Source organism: Clytia hemisphaerica, unplaced genomic scaffold (assembly GCF_902728285.1).
Source record: "Clytia hemisphaerica strain Z4C2 unplaced genomic scaffold, Clytia hemisphaerica genome assembly, whole genome shotgun sequence".
Taxonomy (NCBI): domain Eukaryota; kingdom Metazoa; phylum Cnidaria; class Hydrozoa; order Leptothecata; family Clytiidae; genus Clytia; species Clytia hemisphaerica.
The window spans coordinates 15,259-38,402 of record NW_027104328.1 but is presented as its reverse complement, the minus strand read 5'-3'; the positions used below and the strand labels follow the sequence as shown (position 1 = coordinate 38,402).

The window sequence follows — 23,144 nt, the reverse complement described above, 5'->3', positions numbered from 1 at the left end:
ACGTTACTATGGAGATGGGTTGTGATGCCAAAGAAAAAAACAAGAGCTGCCATCTGTAGAATCGTAATCAAAACTAAAGTTGATGGCCGACCATGTCTCCGACAAAGCATTTTGTTCGATATTTAATTGTTTTTTAGCAAAATTCTGAAAAATAAAGAAGTTCAAAGGTATCTACTATCATATGCTCACACACCTCCTTTAACCCTATTCGTCCTAGGGGGGGGGGGCTGTTTCTGTTCGGAGGTTAGATTACTGGTAATATCTCCTGAAATAATAGTGCTTTTGCCATGAAATTTTCTGTAAATTCTTAACTTTTATTTAGCTTCAAAATAAAAAAAAATTGACACCTAAAAATTTTCACACCTTGAGCATGATGACATTATTGACATTATGGTGTCACAAAAATTTACACATTTCCAATATTCTTAAGTTGCTTATATCTTCTTCAGCAAGAGAGTGCTTGACCCGGAAGAAGCATTATACACAATAAATTGAAGTTGAGATAAGAATTGTTTGATACTCAAAGTTTCACGCAACTTTTCGTCACGATCTTCAGTCAAAAATGCTATACAAAAAATTCGTTTCAAGTTTACAAAAATATACTGTGCACTGTAAAGTCTTCGTCAAAGCAATTAACGTCATTTCAGTCTTTGGTGTCGTGGAGTTTGAGGGTGAACTTATTCACATGCCGACATTTCGAGATCAGTTCATTCCTTGAATTTAACAGTTTCTCGGGTTGGTCGAATGTGGCAATTTCTAGTTTTTCGCTAAGGCAGAGTGAACATTTCAGCGAAGCACGATTGAACGGTGGACATTTACGGACTGTCTTCCAAGTAATCTTTGAGGCACGATTCTTTCGTTTCAACCTCCAAATCTCCTTGGAAATTTCAGTTTCTTTTTCGTACTTTTCGTTGGCGAAGGATGACTTGTGGTTGGCGTATCGTTTCTTGAACTTAGGTTCGGCTAACCCAATGTAGAACTTTTCACCGTAATCTGGTTCGTCATCGCAGGTGACCGTTGCTTGATAAACTGAACGCTCCACCAAACATGAGCCGTTAAGGAGGCAAGATGCTTTCACAAGATGCAGTTGCACTGTGGTGGGATCTCGTTACCGTTAGTGTCGCGTTTCAAGATGCTTTTGTTGTGGCTCTGGATGATGCTTTTGATGTTTTTGGTGCAGCTATAGCTTACTTTAACGGTATTGCGATTGAAGATTTTGTTGAATTTATGGTGTTTCGGGAAGTGTTTGTCAATAAGCTGCAAAAATCTTCTGGCAATTTTCGTCTCGACGTTCTTGTTATATGGCGGGTTGAACCATGTGATGTGGCGTTTGCGATTTTTTGGCTGTGTGTTCTTTGGATTGGTTGGCTTATACGAAAGTTCGACGTTGTAGCCACTTTCTTTCAACGCTTTCTCGTACGGTTTTTTGGCTTCGGTGAAGATATGTTCGTTGGATGAGTGATTTGACAGTCGTTGTTCGATCGTTTTGGGTATTTGCCTGATCACATTTGGAGGGTGGTTTGATTGAGTATTTATATATTGAAGTTTGTTGTCTGGTTTCAGGTAAGGCTTGAATGAACCATCTTCAAGGTTAAGAGTAATATCTAAATAATTGACGATTGTCTTATTGCACTCAATAACGATCTCTAAACCATCCCCGTAGTCTCGGAATTTCGACTGCAAGTCCTTTTTGACTCGTTCCAACTTGCTCCCCGTCTTGCATTTTACAACTGAAAGTCCGTCATCACGATAAAGACCAAAGAAACCAAGAAACTGAACTTTCCAAGGAGATTTGGAGGTTGAAACGAAAGAATCGTGCCCCAAAGATTACTTGGAAGACAGTCCGTAAATGTCCACCGTTCAATCGTGCTTCGCTGAAATGTTCACTCTGCCTTAGCGAAAAACTAGAAATTGCCACATTCGACCAACCCGAGAAACTGTTAAATTCAAGGAATGAACTGATCTCGAAATGTCGGCATGTGAATAAGTTCACCCTCAAACTCCACGACACCAAAGACTGAAATGACGTCAATTGCTTTGACGAAGACTTTACAGTGTATATTTTTGTAAACTTGAAACGAATTTTTTGTATAGAATTTTTGACTGAAGATCGTGACGAAAAGTTGCGTGAAACTTTGAGTATCAAACAATTCTTATCTCAACTTCAATTTATTGTGCACATTTCCAATACAAATTTATTTTTGATGTCAAATACATGTTTTTTTTTTTATAAGCAAGTGTATGCCCCTTGGTCAGGTTTTTTTATGCCCCTTGGTCAGGCTCGAGTATGCTTTCAAAGCATCCAGACATAGAATATGCTTATTATATGCTTAAGAATTATTATGCTTTTGATTCACCCAACCAAATTTTTTAATAAAATATTTAAAATTTTGTTAATATTGGATTCAAAATGCATTTAAATTTTTGAGCAATAGAATGTGGCTAGCCGTGGAATGTCTTTTCTTACTTGACCACTTGCAAACCTTTTTGAATAGAAAGAGATTGATTACTTGAAAAATATTTCAGGATAGCGTATTATGCTTATATTATGCTTAGGAAATCTGCAAATCTGAGCCTGCATATGCTTATAAGCGTTATGCTTATAAAAAAAACATGTATATTGTTTTAAAACCGTAATTTATTGAATATTTAGGATAAAATAAGCATTTTAAACTCAGGCAACTTTTTTCTAAAGCCTTTGTTAGAATACAATAGCTATTTAAAAGAACAAAGAAAATTTTCGGTTTTTGCTCACTTTGAGCATGATGAGTGACGTCATCAAAAAGATTTTTTGTCAAAAGTTGCCTTATGTAACAGGGATCTTGTGTGCTAAATTTCATCCAAAAATACCCACTAGATCAAAAGTTAAGGGGTGGTACAGGAAAAGCCCCTCCCCCTAGTTTTAAACCGTCCCTAAAAGCCTAGGTTGTAAAGGGTTAAACAAAAGAAAAAACTTTCACCCCTCCCTGGCTGTACTGGCACCAATTTTTTTTTTCGTCAACATATAGTCCAGGAGCTGGGGGAGGTCAACTATGACAGTCAAAGACGCACGTGCAAACAAATATCATCATGTAGCACTATGTCTGAAGTTTCCGAATTTACTTATTAGCTGTCCGAAATTTTCTTGTAGGTGTCTATTTTAAGGAACAGAATGCCAAAATAGCGAGATTTTTTTGACGTCAATTGTGTTTACTAAATTATATCTAACTTCTAAACGGTTTATTGAATTCAAACGAAACTTTGCCAATCTGTTACTGAAAAATAGGGCAAACTTTCAGTAGCAAAAACATTGCTGTGTCCTTGCCTCATTTCCTGGTGATTGTGCAAAAGTTTCACCTTTTTTCCACTTCTACCGACAAACGTTTTCAAAAAAACATCTTTTAAACTTAATTTTTTGACGTATTTTTACATCGAATTAATCCTTAGCATATAAGTAAGCGCTGTTGAAAGTTTTGTTACAAAAGCTTAAGTGAAACTCAAGATATTTAATTTTAAAGACCACCATGTATAAAAAATAATCAAAAACATAACAAAATAATAAAACTGACGTCGAAAAACGAAAAATAAAAAATACAGACCTAGACGTCAAAATTGTTCAAAAATTGTTGAACAAACAATATCCAGCTTTCGTTTTTTATATTCTAATATTTGGAGAATTCCAAAACGCCGTAAAATGTAATACATTACTAAACAATTTTCCCTCAAATATGATAAGACAACTTTAGGAAATTGGGCTATGGATTGAAAGTCTAATGGTAGGAAATTTCCTAGGGGTAGGAAATCTGAATGAGGTGCAAAAAGACGATGGTTCAAAGCCGTGAAGGGGAGGCTTTGTAGAGCTTTGTTAGATTTTCGAAAACTGTTTACATAACATTGTAAACACACACGTTTTAGTATTAATATATAGTATAGATGCTTGAGAAAAAAAAAAAGCTCATATATTTACTGCCATCCATGACGATTTTTTTCAAATTTTCTTGGGCAATTTGTGATTATCTATTTATAAATAGACTGATTCGGCAATATCCAGTTAGGCACTATCTTCAACCAAATCTCAGGCAAGCTGCCTGTTCCTAACTGACTAATTTTCGCCAATGAAATAAAAGCAAACAAGACGACTTGAAGTCGAAAATTTCGCCTAGAATTTGAACTGCATGGGAAAAGAAGAAGTAGAGATTGAAGCTAATCTGAAATCTACTTTACATCGAGCCTTGATGAAACAATTTTACAAGAACAACGAGGCTTAAAATCACTAAAAAAATAAGACCAATTGAAGAACATTTGCTATTTATTTTTTAAGAACTCTTACAAAGTATATGCTTATAAGAAAAATAAATATGCTCATTTTGTGCCCCATCCCTTGTTAACTTTGTAAGAACTAATAACGGAAAGGTTTATCACCGTCTATCAAGAGTTATTGATTTGATTCTTATAAAATAAATGGTTATAAGAAAATTAAATATGCTCATATTGTGCGCGATCCCTTGTTTACTTTGTAAGAACTAATTACCGAAAGGTATACCACCGTCTATCAAGAGTTATTGAGTTGATTCTTATAAAGTAAATAATTATAAGAAAAATGAATATGCTCATATTGTGCGCCATCCCTTGTTTACTTTGTAAGAACTAATTACCGAAAGGTTTATCACCGTCTATCAAGAGTTATTGAGTTGATTCTTATAAAGTATATGCTTCTAAGAAAAATAGATATGCTCATATTGTGCGCCATCCCTTGTTTACTTTGTAAGAACTAATTACCGAAGGCTATATCAACTTCTATCGAGGGTTACTGATTTGATTCTTATAAAGTAAATGCTTATAAGAAAAATAAATATGCTCAAATTGTGCACCGTCCTTTGTTTACTTTGTAAGAACTAATTACCTAAAGGTATATCACCGTCTATCAAGAGATATTGATTTGATTCTTATAAAATAAATGGTTATAAGAAAAATAAATATGCTCATATTGTGCGCGATCCCTTGTTGGTCAGCCTAAGCTGAGCATTCAAATAGGTAAAATTTTCTTCCACTTCCAGTTCCATCATAAGACGGCAAAAAAAAATCCGATTTCCCGATCGATCTCACTTTGATTTCTAAACTTTCTTCCGACCGGGTTAACTTTTTGGGTACTTTTAGCGTGCGTTGTTTTTACAGATCATAATGTGGTGTTTCAAGATGGCGGCTCAAGCGATAAGTCAGATGTGATAAGTCAGTGTTGTACCAAAGTATTTCCAGTGTAAATCTGTTGCAAGCTTCAATTTCTGTCATTTATCAAGGGGATTCTTTTTCTACATCTTTTGCAGGTTTAAAGCCGTTTGCTCAAGTTTTTGTTTATGTTGAATTTTCTGATACTTTTTATTGCTGCTTTTTATTAGTTTTTGCAATAAAAACATATTTTTCTTGTTTCCTCTAGGTGGGATTGATGGTGTTATAATGTTATTGGAAGTTTACAAAAGTACAGCTACTGTCTAAATTTGATAATGCAATTGTGCTTTTTTGGACTTGGTTTGGAAGTGTTTGATATATGATAAGGCAAATCGCAAAAAATTATTTGGTTCCCGTCATTTTTTTTTTAAAGTGGGGGTCATTCGGTCGGTCAGTCGGTCGAAAATATTTTTCTTTTAAGAAGCAGCTACATCTTGTTGAAAGGGAATCCGTGTGGACTGATCCGAATTAAGAAATTGAGAAACCGTGGATAAACTGGTTTTCGGTTTACTCTCCATTAGCATGCGGCTCGCTACTTCGATTTGAAAACTTGTAAACACAGAGCGTGCAGATGTCGACATTGGAAATCCAGCAAAGCAGCGGATAAGCTTTCCGACTCTCCAACTCTACCTGCTGACCGTAAATCAGGGTCGGTCAGATGACGGGAACCAAATGATGACATCACATCTCCTATTATTGGACTTGCAAAATTATGACAAATGGTCTTTGAAATTTGATCGATTATATTAATATTAATGTATACAGTTCTTGTTGAAATTGATCTAACTATTTTTCACGCAGTTCCGGACGCAGATTGTGTTTTTCTATCCTTTTCTAACCTTGGCGCACGTTTTGACTGAATGATGGAATGGAATGAATGGTGATAACAGTTTATACATATCTCTCATCAGACTTGCAGAAAGCGGACTGCAGAAAGTTATGAAAAATGGTTTCTAGAATTTAATGAATTATACCGTCAAGTTACACAACATGCACACTCACGTCACAACTTGCACAGTCATAACAAACATATCCATCTGGTCTTCATTTAACATTGTTTTAAAGTTTAAAAAACACTGCCAGTGCTTGGCACAGAAGAGAGGACTCCCAGTTGAAATTAATTGCTACTCCGCTGCCCTGTTGAATTTATTTACATAGTGTCCCCCCCCCTTATAAAGGGGGGGAAATCAATTTTCCAGTTTTGAATGGGTGAGGGGGGAAAATGAAAATTTGAATAGTAAAGGGGGAAAAAAAAAGAGGGGGGAAAACATCGATAGTTGGCAAATTTGGTGGGGGGAAGTGTGAAATCACTTCAATTTTATCTCAGCAACCAAGGTCAGTCCACATGATATCATGTGATTAGATCATGATTGAAAATTAACCAATTTTCGTTCTATTTTGTCTAGTATTCCTTTTGCAGCAAAATTTCACGTCTGTGTCAGGTTGAAATTTGAGAAATTTATACGGGTATATGGGGGGGAATGATATTTTCAGAATTTTCTGGGGGGAAAGCAAAAAAGAGGGGGGAAACTAAAAAACTGAAAAGTCATAGGGGGAAAAAAAAGAGGGGGGAGATTTAAAAAAATCAAGAATTTGGTGGGGGGAACAAACCCTGGAGGACACTGTATTTATTATGGTCGTGTGTTTATTCTGTCAAGGCGGTAAAGCGATCGCCCAAATTCATAGACCAATCAAAAGGGAGTTTAAAGCAAAATGGGGGAAAAATGAGCTTCCCTGAATAGTTATGAATTTTAAGTTTTGCTTTCGATTATCATTTGCGACCAGCAAAGTCTTCAAGATGGTTGTGTGCATGTTGTGTAACTTGACGGTACTAAACTACAAAATTTATTTACGAAGACTGGATGTAAATTATGTTTTTCTGACCTTGCCAAATTATGGCTTTGACTGAATAGCAGTCAGTTTTTACGTACTCATTGGCCTTGCAGACAACTGACAAATGGTTTCTGTAATTTGACCAAGTCTACCAAAATACAGTTCCTGTTGAAATGTTATAAATATGAACTACGTTTTGCAAAGATTTTGATGCAAATTGTCTTTTTCTGGAGTTTGTGCTTTGTGACTTAAAGTTTGTAGCTTGTTAGAGTTTAAAGTGTTATTGGAGTTTTATCAAGTAAAACAAAAAGTACAATTTCTATGTATATTTGATGGATATCTTTATTTTGGTTCTGACGTTTTGGCAATTTGCTAATTTATTTCTAGATAACACTTTGGTTAGATATGGATATTGTCTACATCCAACAGAAGAAAATGTATCATAACTGACTGGAATGAAATTAACAAAAAGTTTTAATTACACTATGTTTCTCTTTTATTTTATATTAATGAACTATAGCTTAATTGTTTGATGTCGTAGAAACAGTGCTACAATGCTAAAGAGAAGTATACTTTGATCTTCTCGTGGGGGGGGGGGTTGGAGGAGCTCTCAGGTTTGTTTTAAATAATTTTAAATCAAGTTATCAAATGTTTCACATTTTGTACATTATTCAACATTTTTGGTCTACTCTGTTTCAGTACATCTCTTACATCTGTTAACCCACTTATTAAAGCTATCTAGCTAAGCTCTATTGGCTGACCTTCCAGCCTCGGCTGGTTTATTCTTATGTTATGAGAGCTTTTGAGGAGAAATGTTGAGATTTTGTGTCGACATCTTTTTTCAACTTTCGAATTTTGAGAATTTAAAGTTTCTTATGGAATCAAAGACTCTTGAAATTTTTACTATGTGGCTTGTTTCATTTTAACTAGAGCATTCACATTACTTACATTTATATGTGGATATGGAGCATTTTTTACATCGCATTATTTGAGTTTCGCATGCTGGTAAGATTTTTTAATCTTCTATTCTCATATATTTGAGCACATTTTGTCCCAGGCATTTGATATCCATTTTTTATGGTAATTTCTAGGTCTTCTAGAGACATTTTTCTAGACATTTCTAGCCAATTTTGGACTTAGTTTTTCCGATTTTCTAGCTTTTCTAGAGACATTTTTCAGGCACATTTGTTTATTTCTAGACATTTCTTGAAATTTTCTAGTCCTCAACTTTGTCATATTTACGGTTAGTGTAAAACACAGGTCACAGGTCACAGGTCACGGGTCACGGGTCACAGGTCACAGGTCATACAAATTACAGACCGGCAAACTGTAACGCACTCGTAACATACAACTCATAACATAAGTTCCTGATAATATTATATGTAATGGAAATATAATATCAAAATATGTTATTTAGAAGACTTACACGACAAATCATCAACCCCAAATATTGACAACAAATGACACTTAAATTATGTAAATAATGACGTTATCTCAAAGTATGAGGTTTTGTCCACCAATTAACATCAAAATATTTTTCATGCATAATAGGATGCTGACGCTGCAAGTGGATATATATTGACAGTTTTTGAAAACAATAAATACTCCAACAGAGCTGTTTTAGAGATATGAAAATAGTAGTCTGGAGATCCATACTCTCTATTCAAACTTGCACCACATAAGCAAAAACCCCATCAGAAGCTACTCATTGAGAGTATGGTATTTATGACCCAGTTTGAATTTGTTTACATTTGGTTTGAATTTTGTGCCAAAAAGCCGTTGCTAAGGTTAGCCAATCAGATTCGCGCACTTCCAATCAAAACAATAATATCACGTGATTTCAACAATTGTTTAACAGCCAATAAAATTCCGCGACCAGATTTGGCATCTACAAAAATACCCGGCTACTCTGTTATTTCTATATTATTATTCGTTTGAACTAAATGCTATACTTCGAAACCACACGAACAGAGTAGACGGGTCTCCCAGCTATGAAAATAGTGACGTCATTTTATCAAAAATACAAAGCAGGGGATAAAAATATTGAAACATTTATAAAATATAATCCCATTGGTGCTATTTTCATCAATTCTTGTTATCATACCCAAGGTGATGCAGGAGATAAAATGAGATATGACATAGGGATTGTGAAATAGCTATTTTCCTGTTAGGGGACCGTTTAAAGCCAAAGGTGAGATCAATGTTTTTTAATACGTATTCTTTGTATATAACATACGTAACATGCATTTAACATTAAAAAGATAATTTTTATTACATGTGTGATATAGGTTTAATATATAATACAAGTATTACAGGTCTGTGTTATACACGGCATGAAACGCGAAAGCACGTGGTAAGCATGTGGATAGATTTTTGGCTTTAAAATAGTTCTAGATCAATAAAATACCTTTGGAATTATATTTTTGACGTTAACAACTGTTTTTCAAACATTTTCTTTGTGTGTTTACAGGTACTTGAAGCTGACCTGTCAACACTGACCTGTGACCTGTGACCCGTGACCTGTGACCTGTGACCTGCGTTTTACACTAACCGTCATATTTCTTTTTATTTTTAACCTTTATGAAATTAAATTAAGTTATCAACACAAACTCCTATCGGCCCCATTATAAGTCCCGCCACAGTTAGATAGAATGCTTTGACTGAAAAGTGTGCCGTGGTTAATTGGATAGGTCACGTAATATTGCAATAAAATTTTAGCGCTTGTCTAATCAGAAGCTTCACGGGTTTTTAAAAAGGATGGCAACATTATTTTTTTTTTTGCGATATTCCCTCTTTTTTACTTGGAAAAGTTTCAAGCACCACGTTATCTAGCCCTTTGGGATTTACAGGTATTTGTGACTAACCCAACCTCTTCCAGCTTGCTTATCTTTATTTTTTATCCGTCAGGTCGTTTTCCCAAATTAAATTCCTGCCAAAATTTCTTCCTTTTGTAACTTAAAAAGACTAACTTAAAACAAAGCCTATCCCCGGCCTATCCCCTCCAGGTTCAGGGATGAAAATGATTTCTCAATTCTCTTTGATTTTTCAGAAAAAATATATATAAAAAGTTCAACAAAATGGATTAAAACGAAGGGTGACTGGTATCGTGTTTTTTTATCCATCCAAAATACTTGAGTTGAATGTGAAATTGCAATTAAATATTTCATCTTTATGGACGTACAAAGATGACGCATTCAACGTGATTTGAGGACATCGAGATAATGGATTGGAAAACAAAATTGATCAGAGCAGGTATGAAAAGTTATTCTCTTATTCAATAATTTTCATACATTTCACGAACCTTGACGGTGTGAATTCAGAATAATACAGCTCTGTCTGTGCCATAGACCCATTTGAAATTCAATGGAAAAACCATCACCACTGGATTTTCTCAAAATAAAAGTATGCATGTTTTATGGCTGGAAATTTGAATCCCATTTTATTCGAGCCAGGAAATCCAGTGGGGATGGAAACAAAAGCAGAAAATTTTGCAGTGAGGATTTGCTTATTTAATTATTTTCAGTTCTTAAGCAAAACTTAAAGTATAGTTTACACGGGGACAACATTTTGGCCAATTTTTCCAGCGGGAAGGGGTCCCAGCGGGTCTGTGAGATGTGAGTGTTCAAGAATCAAAGTTCATTTACTGCTATCATGCTCTACTTTCATCTCCGAAAGGGTCAATCAGGACTGAAACAGCTTAAACAAAAAAGATTGAATTTCAATCCCAAACCTAAGAATGCTGTATATCAATGATGAAATGAACAACACCATTCTTGTAAAAAAAAAAGCGTGTAGACAATATTTACGGCAGGAATTATAAACGTTATACTAGCTAATCTTCTTTATACCAAAGAAAAGAGCTTTAAAAAAATGTATAAATAAATTAGTATTAAACTACCTTATAGAAACATAGAAAATGGCTAATTTTATCAAAATCAGATGTACAGTATCTCGCGTTTACCACTCTACAACGAAAATGAACTCAGATTCAGTAATGATTCTCAAAATATTTTGTAGAAATCGGATGAAACTTACAAATTTACTGAATGGTACGATTTTTTTGTCTTGTCCAAATTTTAAAGATATAGCCTTTCCCATCTTTTCGAGTAAGCCAGTTTTTAATTTAATTACATTTAAAAATTGACGCAAAAATACCAAAAATAAAAGAAAAAGCGTATACAATAAATTCTAGAATTTCAAAATAAAATCTATAAGAAGATGCTACGAACAGGAAATATTATATACTAATTTTCATGCCATTTATCTTATTTTACTTTCAAACTAGACTCTGTTAGCTTCCGCATACAGTCTTCAGTTAAGACTTGATGATAAACAATAGCTTTACTTTGAATAGGGCATTTTTTAGGGTCGTTAAACCTCGAAAATTCTTGACCAACACTACTCCGTATTCCTATATTCGATATTTGCGCCATGTATACCAAATGCCCTATATACACGTCATCAACTCGAAACGGTTTTTCCCAATCAAAATGAGGTATCATTTTCTCTATAATAAATCGAGATAATATAAAACCCATCCCTGTTGAGAAGGGCGGGTATGCATCAGCGCCCCATTCTTCGTATGTAACGCCCCATTTGAATTTGAGGTTACGGTGCGGTTTTCCGTGCATAATGATATAGCCGGCGTATAAACGGTCATGGTGTTTCAATACGTACGGGTCTTTATATAAAAACGTAAACAAGTTTGGAATATGTATAAAAATATCATCATCTGCTTTGAGAAGGTAATCATAGTAACAATTCTCAATTGTCCAATGGAAACTTATCATAGCGCGTCTAGAAAAATCCCAATAATCTTCAGTTCGATTTGTTATCAATAAATCTCCATATTTTACCGATTCTGTTTTCGCCAAATTGAATTTTTCAGCCTTGAAGCCAGTCATAAAGTATGCTTTGAAACTCACATTATGGAATTTTTTTCGATGTTGATTAAATTTTGTTTGGTTAGCCCAATTCTTGCGAATTGATGTTCTACGTTCTTTATTACCGATATTCGAATTCACCAAAAAGAGAATATTACCTCGGAAAGGTTGAATATCTTGCTGGTTGAGTAGTTTGATATTCCTTGGTTTTAATGCAGGATCAATTTTTACTATTGTTTTTACGGATTCGAGTTTTTGATGAAAATGATATGATAACTCATTTCTCACCTGTTGAATATTAGTTTTAACGGATGAATCGACGTTACTATGGAGATGGGTTGTGATGCCAAAGAAAAAAACAAGAGCTGCCATCAGTAGAATCGTAATCAAAACTAAAGTTGATGGCCGACCATATTTCCGACAAAGCATTTTGTTCGATATTTGATTGTTTTTTAGCAAAATTCTGAAAAATAAAGAAGAAGTTCAAAGGTATCTACTATCATATGCTCACACACCTCCTTTAACCCTATTCGTCCTAGGGGGGGGGGCTGTTTCTGTTCGGAGGTCAGATTACTGGTAATATCTCCTGAAATAATAGTGCTTTTGCCATGAAATTTTCTGTAAATTCTTAACTTTTATTTAGCTTCAAAATAAAAAAAAATTGACACCTAAAAATTTTCACACCTTGAGCATGATGACATTATTGACATTAAGGTGTCACAAAAATTTACACATTTCCAATACAAATTTATTTTTTATGTCAAATACATGTTTTTTTTTTATAAGCAAGTGTATGCCCCTTGGTCAGGGTCGTGTATGCCCCTTGGTCAGGGTCGTGTATGCCCCTTGGTCAGGCTCGAGTATGCTTAAGCTTTCAAAGCATCCAGACATAGAATATGCTTATTATATGCTTAAGAATTATTATGCTTAGGAAATCTGCAAATCTGAGCCTTCATATGCTTATAAGCGTTATGCTTATAAAAAAAAAACATGTATATTGTTTTAAAACCGTAATTTATTGAATATTTAGGATAAAATAAGCATTTTAAACTCAGGCAACTTTTTTCTAAAGCCTTTGTAAGAATACAATAGCTATTTAAAAGAACAAAGAAAATTTTCGGTTTTTGCTCACTATGAGCATGATGAGTGACGTAATAAAAAATTTTTTTTGTCAAAAGTTGCCTTATGTAACAGGGATCTTGTGTGCTAAATTTCATCCAAAAATACCCACTAGATCAAAAGTTAAGGGATGGTACAGGAAAAGCCCCTCCCCCTAGTTTTAAACCGTCCCTAAAAGCCTAGGTTGTAAAGGGTTAAACAAAAGAAAAAACTTTCGCCCCTCCCTGGCCGTACTGGCACCAATTTTTTTTTTCGTCAACATATAGTCCAGGAGCTGGGGGAGGTCAACTATGACAGTCATAGAGGCACGTGCAAACATATATCATTATGTAGCACAATGTCTGAAGTTTCCGAATTTACTTGTTTGCTGTCCGAAATTTTCTTGTAGGTGTCTATTTTAAGGAACAGAATGCCAAAATAGCGAGATTTTTTGACGTCAATTGTGTTTACTAAATTATATCTAACTTCTAAACGGTTGATTGAATTCAAACGAAACTTTGCCAATCTGTTACTGATAAATAGGGCTAACTTTCAGTAGCAAAAACATTGCTGTGTCCTTGCCAGTTTTTTTCATTTCCTGGTGATTGTGCAAAAGTTTCACCTTTTTTTCCACTTCTACCGACAAACGTTTTCAAAAAAACATCTTTTAAACTTAATTTTTTGACGTATTTTTACATCGAATTAATCCTTAGCATATAAGTAAGCGCTGTTGAAAGTTTTGTTACAAAAGCTTAAGTGAAACTCAAGATATTTAATTTTAAAGACCACCATGTATAAAAAATAATCAAAAACATAACAAAATGATAAAACTGACGTCGAAAAACGAAAAATAAAAAATACAGACCTAGACGTCAAAATTGTTCAAAAATTGTTGAACAAACAATATCCAGCTTTCGTTTTTTATATTCTGATATTTGGAGAATTCCAAAACGCCGTACAATGTAATACATTACTAAACAATTTTCCCTCAAATATGCTTTTGCGCATTAATAAGACAACTTTAGGAAATTGGGCTATGGATTGAAAGTCTAATGCAAAGCCGTGAAGGGGAGGCTTTGTAGAGCTTTGTTAGATTTTCGAAAACTGTTTACATAACGTTGTAAACACACACGTTTTAGCGCAAATATATAGATGCTTGAGAAAAAAAAAGCTCATATATTTACTGCCATCCATGACGAATTTTTTCAAATTTTCTTGGGCAATTTGTGATTATCTATTTATAAATAGACTGATTCGGCAATATCCAGTTAGGCACTATCTTCAACCAAATCTCAGGCAAGCTGCCTGTTCCTAACTGACTAATTTTCGCCAATGAAATAAAAGCAAACAAGACGACTTGAAGTCGAAAATTTCGCCTAGAATTTGAACTGCATGGGAAAAGAAGAAGTAGAGATTGAAGCTAATCTGAAATCTACTTTACATCGAGCCTTGATGAAACAATTTTACAAGAACAACGAGGCTTAAAATCACTAAAAAAATAAGACCAATTGAAGAACATTTGCTATTTATTTTTTAAGAACTCTTACAAAGTATATGCTTATAAAAAATAAATATGCTCATATTGTGCGCCGTCCCTTGTTTACTTTATAAGAACCAATTACCGAAAAGTATGTCACCGGCTATCAAGAGTTATTGATTTGATTCTTATAAAGTAGATGCTTATTTTCTGCCATACTTGGTTTACTTTGTAAGAACTGATTTTAAAAAGGAATATACACCTCTATCAACAGTTATTGAAAAGGTAAACTGGTTATCTGGTACTAGATACAGAAAATCTCATCCGACACGCTAAAGCTCTAAAGATCTGGAAAATTTTCAACAGCCGAAAGGTTTAGAGATTATACGGAATTTCGCAAGACCCTGTCAAGGATTTTCCAGCGGGAGACTTGGTAAGAAGGCCCTCGTTTTCGGAGATTGGCTGGTCCAACCGAAATATTCTTAAGTTTACGCGCAAGGGCAGTTGAACGCGACTGGGGGGTACGGCACATCAAAGACCGACTATCAATCATCTCCGATGGGAAAATGGCTCCCTTTTTTGAGCTTTAGCGGGCGGCCGCTGATCTCCCATTGGAATATCAAATAAGTAAACTCGGCAATAAACAAAAAATAAACGGACATACAAAAGAAATACTTTCCAGTATATATTTGTGAAGCCACAGTGACTTTCAATCTCACACGCTAGAAATCATTTAGCAACCATGCCACCATGCAACCTCATACTCATTTAACAAAAAACTTTCCAATACGCATCTCTTTATTAAAAGTGATTACTCATTAGAGATTGTTTTGAAAAACAAAAAATATTTCAAAGCATAAAACAAAAGCACAATGGACAATGCCTGCTATGCCTTGTTGATTTGCTATATATTTTGATAAATGAATTGTAATTTATGCTTGACTGAAAAGTACCATATTAGCTTGATTAACTCGAACTTAAAGTTGATTAACAAAAGAACTGAATTAATATGTAAATGTCGCCATAGCAACAGATTCTATTTTAATAGCTTTAAACATTTCTTAATTATTTTTTTCCTCGAGTTCATAAAATCATAAAAGATCTAATCACCCATTATTCAATCAACGGACGAATTTTGCATGCTAGCATTGCCTCGATAGTATACAGGGTGTCCCTAATAAAAGTATCGAGTTTGAACATGCGATTGAGTAAAAAAGTTTGTGTGTGTTATCGCTAAAATATAAGAACGTTCTCCATCACATAGGCTCATTACAAAAGGTAGTTACAACGTATAAATTAATCAATAGCCCTTTTTACTATTCCCCTGTTGCATAAATGTACGTCTTTAAAAATCAAAATTAATAAAAATTCAAATTCTCTCGGGGTAGTAAAAATTAGTTAATTATTGCGTTTTTCTCATGATCGTAATTTCGTTGCATTTGTAAACAGGCAGAGTATGTTTTTATTGTTACGTAATGACAAAGAAAAAAGAGGGAGAGCTTAAAATACAATTTTGTGAATACACACTTAAAACTTTCTACTCAATCGCATGTTCAAACTCGATACTTTAATTAGGGACACCCTATATATAGTATATTTTGAAATTGCTTTGATACTGAAAAACTTTGCACCCAGTCGAGTAAAATCATATGATTTTGGCGGCGATCTAACTTCATACTAAACTCCCACTTCTACCTTCAGAATAAGTTTCATAGTCACTTTCGTGAAGTGTCGCTCTCGCTTGTACTTGATACTTCTCGTTCAGGCTCAGAGTGCTCAGAGATAGGGATGAAATGTCTTCAGCTTGTTAATGAGGTAATCCATATCTCTCTTGCTTACTCCACCTTCTCTCTCTCAGAATCTGTCTTATTATTTCCACTACTACCATATTCTTTGTAGCTTCAGTAGATATCGTTTTCCAAGTCAGAATATACATTTAGGCAAGTTCAAAAATATTATAGCACAAATTTATTAAAATAAACCACTCTTTACTTCAGTTTCTAGCAGAAATAGCCACTTTTTCACTCAGAAAAAGGTTTATAATTCACTTCAGTAAACCCAGTTACAGTTTTTAACAGCCTCTGTGACGTAAGCAAAAGGTCTCGTTTAAAAGGTATACAAAAGTGAGTGGCGTTTTAAAGGAAACGAATAATCAGGGAGTTTCTAAACATCGACCAGAAATGGCGACCACGACCAGCGACCACGACCGGCGACCAGATAAATTTGGGTTATCGAGTTTATCTGCTCTCTCCACCGTAGAGAACATCCAAACCGAGTCCTGATGTGGCTTTCAAATGAACCACTGAGCACGTGGCTGAGAATTACTCTAGCTGAGAATACTAAAAGTGACCTTTGACGTTACCAGTCATTTTCTAGACAAAGTGCGACACTTTTTGACAAAAATATTGACAGGGCAATTAAGTGTGATGCCTGTAAACTTTATTACACCAAATATTTTAATTGTACCGAATGAGATGCTTTTAGTATGAATAGATAGAAATTGTGAGTAGGCAAACCTGGGAGGCAGTATTTAGAGATATCAACCTCATCAATTATTCTATCGTCCTTACATTGTCAAAATGACTTATTTTGACAAAATAATGATCTGATGATCAAATATAAAGGTTCCTAAATAAATTCCAGTACAAATTTTGCCACTAATTTATTTGATGCCAAAAATACAAAAGGATAGAAATTGACACTCTATTCAAGCTTCAAGAGCGTTGAAATGGCTGCTCTACACGTTTAGCACGTGGCTTTATAATCACTGTAGGTGAGACAGGGGTGAGCTTTACTCTTCAATTCGATAAATAAATGATCATAAGAGAAAGACTCTACGGTGGAGAAAGAGGAAAAACTCGATAACCCAACTTTATCTGGTCGCCAGTCGTGGTCGCTGGTCGTGGTCGCCATTTCTGGTCGATGTTTAGAAACTCCCTCCCATTCGTCCAAAATTAGGTAAAGACAATGAATATGGGTGAATTAAAAAAGAAATACCTCAGTCGTTCCAAGCTCGATGAAAGCGAACCCACGTGACATGTCGGTGATCTTATCACGAATCAATCGAACGTCGTATAACACTTTTGATGTCAGTTTCACAACCTCCATTCGTATCTGAGGATAAAGAAGGTAGATGAAAGTTGAATAATTCTTAAAATGATCAAATTTTTCATTAAATACTAAAATCAGCAAAAGACATGACCTTATAACACGTTTGACGTACGGTTTCGTTTCGTTCCGATTTAAAATATAGCCAATCTATCGATTCAATTTTCAAGTCACTTTTAACCAATAGAATGGCTTCATTTCCTTACGCAGCGAAACAGAACGGGTAACCACTGATCTCTAACTCCTTGAATGGGTCGGGCTACCCCTATAAAGGAAGCGTGTCCAGATTGAGAGCTGACTAGACCACCATCTTGTTTTCAATTCTGGTCGTCAACAGCGCGATTCGAATGTTTTGAAATTCGACCGTTCGAAAATCTAAGGTTAATTGGAAAACAAAATGGCGGTCTAGTCGACTTATATAGTGTGTAAACGAATATGATATCTGTGCGGGTGACCGGTCATTCGTAAATATGATCTAATTTTCATGACGTGTTACCTTTTCTTCTTCAGTGGAGAAGTCCATACCACGTATCATGAGAACTGGAAAAAGAAACAAAAAGATATAACAAAACATATTGTTAGATCTTGAAAATATTTCTTTATAATTCAAGTTAATTTGTGATATTCACGACGCATTATTTAATACGGAATCACCCAAAAAAGTGCAATGAAATTTGTGACAAATGCCCGGCCTATTTTGGTGCATCTATTTTGATGTAATGAATATCATGCAATTTTTATTTCTTGAGATCAATCAGTTAGTGTTGCATTTATAGAAGACCTACCATTACAAGGGTTAGCACAAACTGATGAATCTTTATTCTGTTGATGTTGGTCTTGTCTTTGTACATCTGATTCTAAATTCAATTCAAAGTGGTAAAAAACTTTATTTTAAGGGGGGGGGGGGAGTGGAAAGATTCTATTCAAAGGAGGGAATCAACCTGTATGAGACTCAAAAATCGCTAAAATACTCTGATCAATAATACGATAGTAATTTACAGAAGACTCCCGGTTATTCACACCTGCACTTATTCGAATAATTTGAAGTGAGATGGCGCTCCCCTGCTTCGTTCATCTGCTTACCCAACTCAGGCAAAACACTTCCAGTTATTCATTCGAACTTCGTTTATTCGAACTTGGGGTCAATTATAGGCTAAACCAACCAACAACCAACAATTTTTTGTTTCGGGGAAATCGTTGAATGAGAACCTTGATTTTCTCCGATTGAAACATTTTTTCTCCAAAAAATCACTATTCATGGCTTTAATTCAAGCATTTTTTTGTGTTTGTTTTGCTCAACTGATCCACAATACCTCAATTAATTCAGAAAAGTCCACCCCATTAAGGTTTAGTTAAAAATCTGGCGGGAAAACGAATTTTTCAGTTATTCGAATTCCCGGTTATTGGAAGTAAATTCTTATCCCCTTGGAGCTTCGAATAACCGGCAGTCTACTGTAGTTAAGCAGTAGTTATTTAGGTGAATAATAAAGTGTAGACACCCCAGGGCCACTCACTTACCATCACGAATAGTATTACATTTGAAGCAAACGAAGGGCTCTCCAAATTTGTGGCGGCTTCCGAAATTCAACCCATTACACTGAAAGAAAAATCCAGCCATGATGCAGTTTAGCGTCCGTTAGTGACCGAAACGAGCACTTAAAATCCTAGTGTTTTTCCACTATAAAGGCTGTCTAAAACAACAATTATGCGATTTTAGGTAACTTAGCTCCGATTTTTATTACTTAATTTTGCTTAACTTTGAGAAGAAAACGCCTACTTTGACCTTTCTTGTAAGACCGAAGTAAACGCCGTGAAAACTATAATCAACTTTGTTTCGCACTCCTCCGGGAGTGAGGGTGTCTATCCCCTTTTCTATTTGCGCTAAACATGGGAGGTTCAATGCTGAGATGGATCACCACGCCACGCCTACTCTCAGCTCCACCCTTGGATCGTAAGGCGGATGATCTACAAACTAAGCTACCCAGCCTTAGATAAGTGACTCCTTTCACGAAAAGACCTTTTCATAAATTACGCTACGAACATCATTTGCCTCATTTTGAAACTATTGTCATGGTGATTAACCCCTAGCTGATTTTATTAAAACTATATTCTATTCATAAAATAAAATTATTTAATGTCTCAAGAGACATAATCACCATGGTAATTGTTGGAATATGAGGCAAGTGATGTTCGTGACGTAATTTATGAAAAGGTCTATACATAATCAATGTTAATGATACCTTGTTACAAGTCCAGTCAGCAACATGGGTTGGCTGTTGTTGTTGATTTGGTTGCTGTTGTTTTTTATTACGACTATAATTCAATACCGATCTCTGACCAAGTATCACCAACTTTTGCTATGTGAAGAAAGAATAAAAATGTACATAATTACCTTTTCTAGTGTCTTCAAAAGTAACACGAGTTGTTATCAAAGTTTTGCAATAAACTTGTTCTCTCTAATTCGATCTTGAAGGAATCAAGGTTTCGCAATAGAGTCGACTCTAATTTGAACTTCAAGGGAACAAGAACTTTCTTCAAAATAAAGATCGAATTGAATTATGGAGAGTGTTTTACACGGATTTCCCGCTTAAGGGGTTCAGTCCAGAGCTTGATTTTCATTATCAAAAGTATTCTCAATTTTAAGGACAACCTTAAGAATAATTAGGTTGAAAAAAGTTATTCAAATATAAAAAAGTGTACCTGTCGCTTGATGATCCAGTCCCTAGCCATATTTTCGTTATCAAAATCAACGAAAGCGAAACCGCGACTCTCCGAATTCCGTTCACGGATGACGGATACGTTCTTTGCTACAAACCCGTCCTCTTTCAAAATAGCTTCGATCTAACAAAATAAATCGAATCACGTTACAGATTACAAAAGATTTTAGATGTAATGATAAGTAATTTAATTTTCCCATTAAGAAAATTTTGCCCCACTTTTTTCCCTATTAAAAAGTTAGGCGCTTTCCTACGACGGAGGCTGTTAGTTTTAGACGGTAAATCAGAACTTTTATCGCTGCGAGTCAAAACTGTGGGTTGTTCTGAATGATTTCAGTCACACCGCCGCACTTCAAAGGGTAGATATAAACTTGCTTTAGTTAAGTGTAGGCAGAATACCCATAGGATATCAATTAGGAAGACATCGTGGGGATCCCCTCATCTATTAATGGCAATTTGAAACTGTTACAAATATTCAAGGGTAGCGGAGGTTTTAGGAGAAATCTATAGAGAGTCTATGTATTTGTGAATTTGAAAGCGATGGAGTTACAGGAGCAGTTTGGAAAAAAAACACAGTTTTGACCCGCAAAATTTGGGTCGGTGAAAGTGTAAATTTACCGTCGTCCTCAGTCAATCAGGATCTAGACAAATCAGAAACTAGCCGTCTCCGGTGCAGAAAAAAAAACACAGATACACAAACTTACTTATATTAGTCAAAAAGCTAAAAACATATGGTTTAATGAAATTAAAATCACTCACATCTTTTTCTTGTGCTTCTAAATGAAGACTTTGTATAATGACTGTGGGAGAGGGTTGTATTAGATCAAACTTCGATGTTGATGAAGTCGTTCCTGCAACATTACCGGTGCGTGAGTGATCGTCACGATGATATCGATCGTCACGCGATAATGATGTGGATGAAGATGCAAGAGAACGTCGATATTCACTCTCACGATTATTGTCACCATTGTCACGGCCCTTTAAAAAATAGTCTTATTTTTACTCACGAACAGAGTAGTTATACGCAGTTCTTCGACTGCTGACAAAGAGTCATATTTTTAAGTACATATAGTAATTATACACAGTTTTTCCACTACTCACAACTCGTATACCATCATTAAAATTACCTTTAAAATAGGGAGAGGATAGCAAATTAGGCAAATTTCTCCTTAGAAACTACAGAAAAAAGTATACATTCCTGAACTGAAAAAATAAGTGCCAAATACTAAATTTTCCGACTCGCCTCCCCAATGTCGGTTAAACTACTCGAAATTTGAATAAAGTCAGTTGATTTGATTTAACGTTTAGTAACAATCTACTTTTTAAGCAGTTTCACCGAAATCCACAAGTGAAATTAAAAAGAAAAATCGCTTACTTCTCTTTCATAGCGACTGGCCCTTCGATCCCTCGAATCATCACGTTCGTGTCTGTAGCCTGGTGACCGTTCACGTCTTCTCTCTCTAGAACGCGAACGATTACGTGAGGAGCGCGATGAATTTCGTTCTCGCGATCTGGAACGAGTACGTGAGCGACGGCGACGGGAGCTGTAGTCACGATCGTAGTCTCCACGACGTCTTTCTTGGCGACGATCGGGTGACCGTGAATTGTAATCACGTCCCACGACCTCGTCGTAAGATCTGTGCTCAGGTTTGTCAAGTCTTGGAGAAACGCGACCTTAAGAAGATTAAGAAATTATATTAGATCATGCAGCCAATTCAAGATATCTAAATTAAAAGTTATTGAATTTCACGGTAAAACATAAATATCCCAATAGAAGAATTTCAGGTTGTTCAGCCACTTTTTTGAGAAATCTAGCTAAGGATTGCTCTTACAGTTCTCTCTAATTCGATCTTCAAGGAAGTAAGACTTTTCTTCGGAGAAAGATTCGAAGAATTACACTACTTTCCAGCTAAGGGGACCATTGTCTTAATTCGAATTACAGAAAGATTCGAATTATAGAGAAGGTATACACTACTTTCCAGCTAAGGGGACCATTGTCTTAGTTCGAATTACAGAAAGATTCGAATTATAGAGGTTCGAATAAGAGAGAGTTAATTGTACCTCCTCCTCTCAACTTCGGGTGACAAAAATCATCTTCTCCTCCGAAATTATTTTCACGTTGGGCATTGAAGTGTCCTTCATTGGTATTCACAAATCTATTGTCATGTTCTTGCCCATAGTTACCAGTCTGGTTGCCATGGAAATTTCCTTGGTTACCATCGTTACGATAAGGGTCACTATCGTTTATAAAATTTTCATGGTTACTATAATGTTCTTTGTTATTATCTTCACGAAATGGGTCATTTATGTTTCCCTGGCGACCTTCATTGTCTCGATAAGGGTCACTATTGTTTCGAAAAGGGTCGCCATTGTTTGTAAAATTCCTTCGGTTACCGTCGTTTCGAAAATGGTCATTGCCGTTGCCATGATTTCTAAAGTTTCCTTGGTTACTATCAAATCTACCATTATTGAAATTGTTGCCACGGTTACCGTGCATTTGCTGACGTGACCCATAACCTGGTGCTGCCATCTTGATTTTGTATTTCTTTTGTTTTATAATTTCTTATATATTTTCATGCTGAAAAAAACAAACAGGGAAAAATTTGTAAGTATGTGAAAAAAGGAAAGGGTCCAATCTTACAAAAATTTACTATCTCGAAATTTTGTTAAAGAGTGACGGCATTTACCGTAAGTTGGTCTAATGTCGACATCCCTCTTCTAATTTGACACTCTTTTTAGAGATAGGAATAATAGGAAGGTCGGGATCACTGATAGACAAAAAAATTTGATCGCTAGGCAAAAAATAGTTTCCATCAGCGATTC

The 23,144-nt window shown here is 35.3% G+C and overlaps 1 protein-coding gene across 1 annotated transcript; it reads right to left on the bottom strand.

The window, feature by feature from the left end:
• Positions 1-643: 643 nt before the first annotated feature.
• On the bottom strand, positions 644-22,895 carry LOC136817726 (uncharacterized). Its single transcript, XM_067074042.1, has 11 exons — positions 22,383-22,895; positions 21,697-21,995; positions 21,081-21,299; positions 20,305-20,445; positions 19,845-19,961; positions 19,123-19,201; positions 18,390-18,461; positions 18,101-18,144; positions 17,494-17,610; positions 1,192-1,773; positions 644-1,036 (listed from the first exon to the last, which is right to left on the bottom strand). The coding sequence occupies exons 1-11, from the start codon at positions 22,849-22,851 to the stop codon at positions 644-646; spliced, it is 2,532 nt and encodes an 843-aa protein (XP_066930143.1). The 5' UTR covers positions 22,852-22,895.
• Between the last annotated feature and the right edge of the window lie 249 nt (positions 22,896-23,144).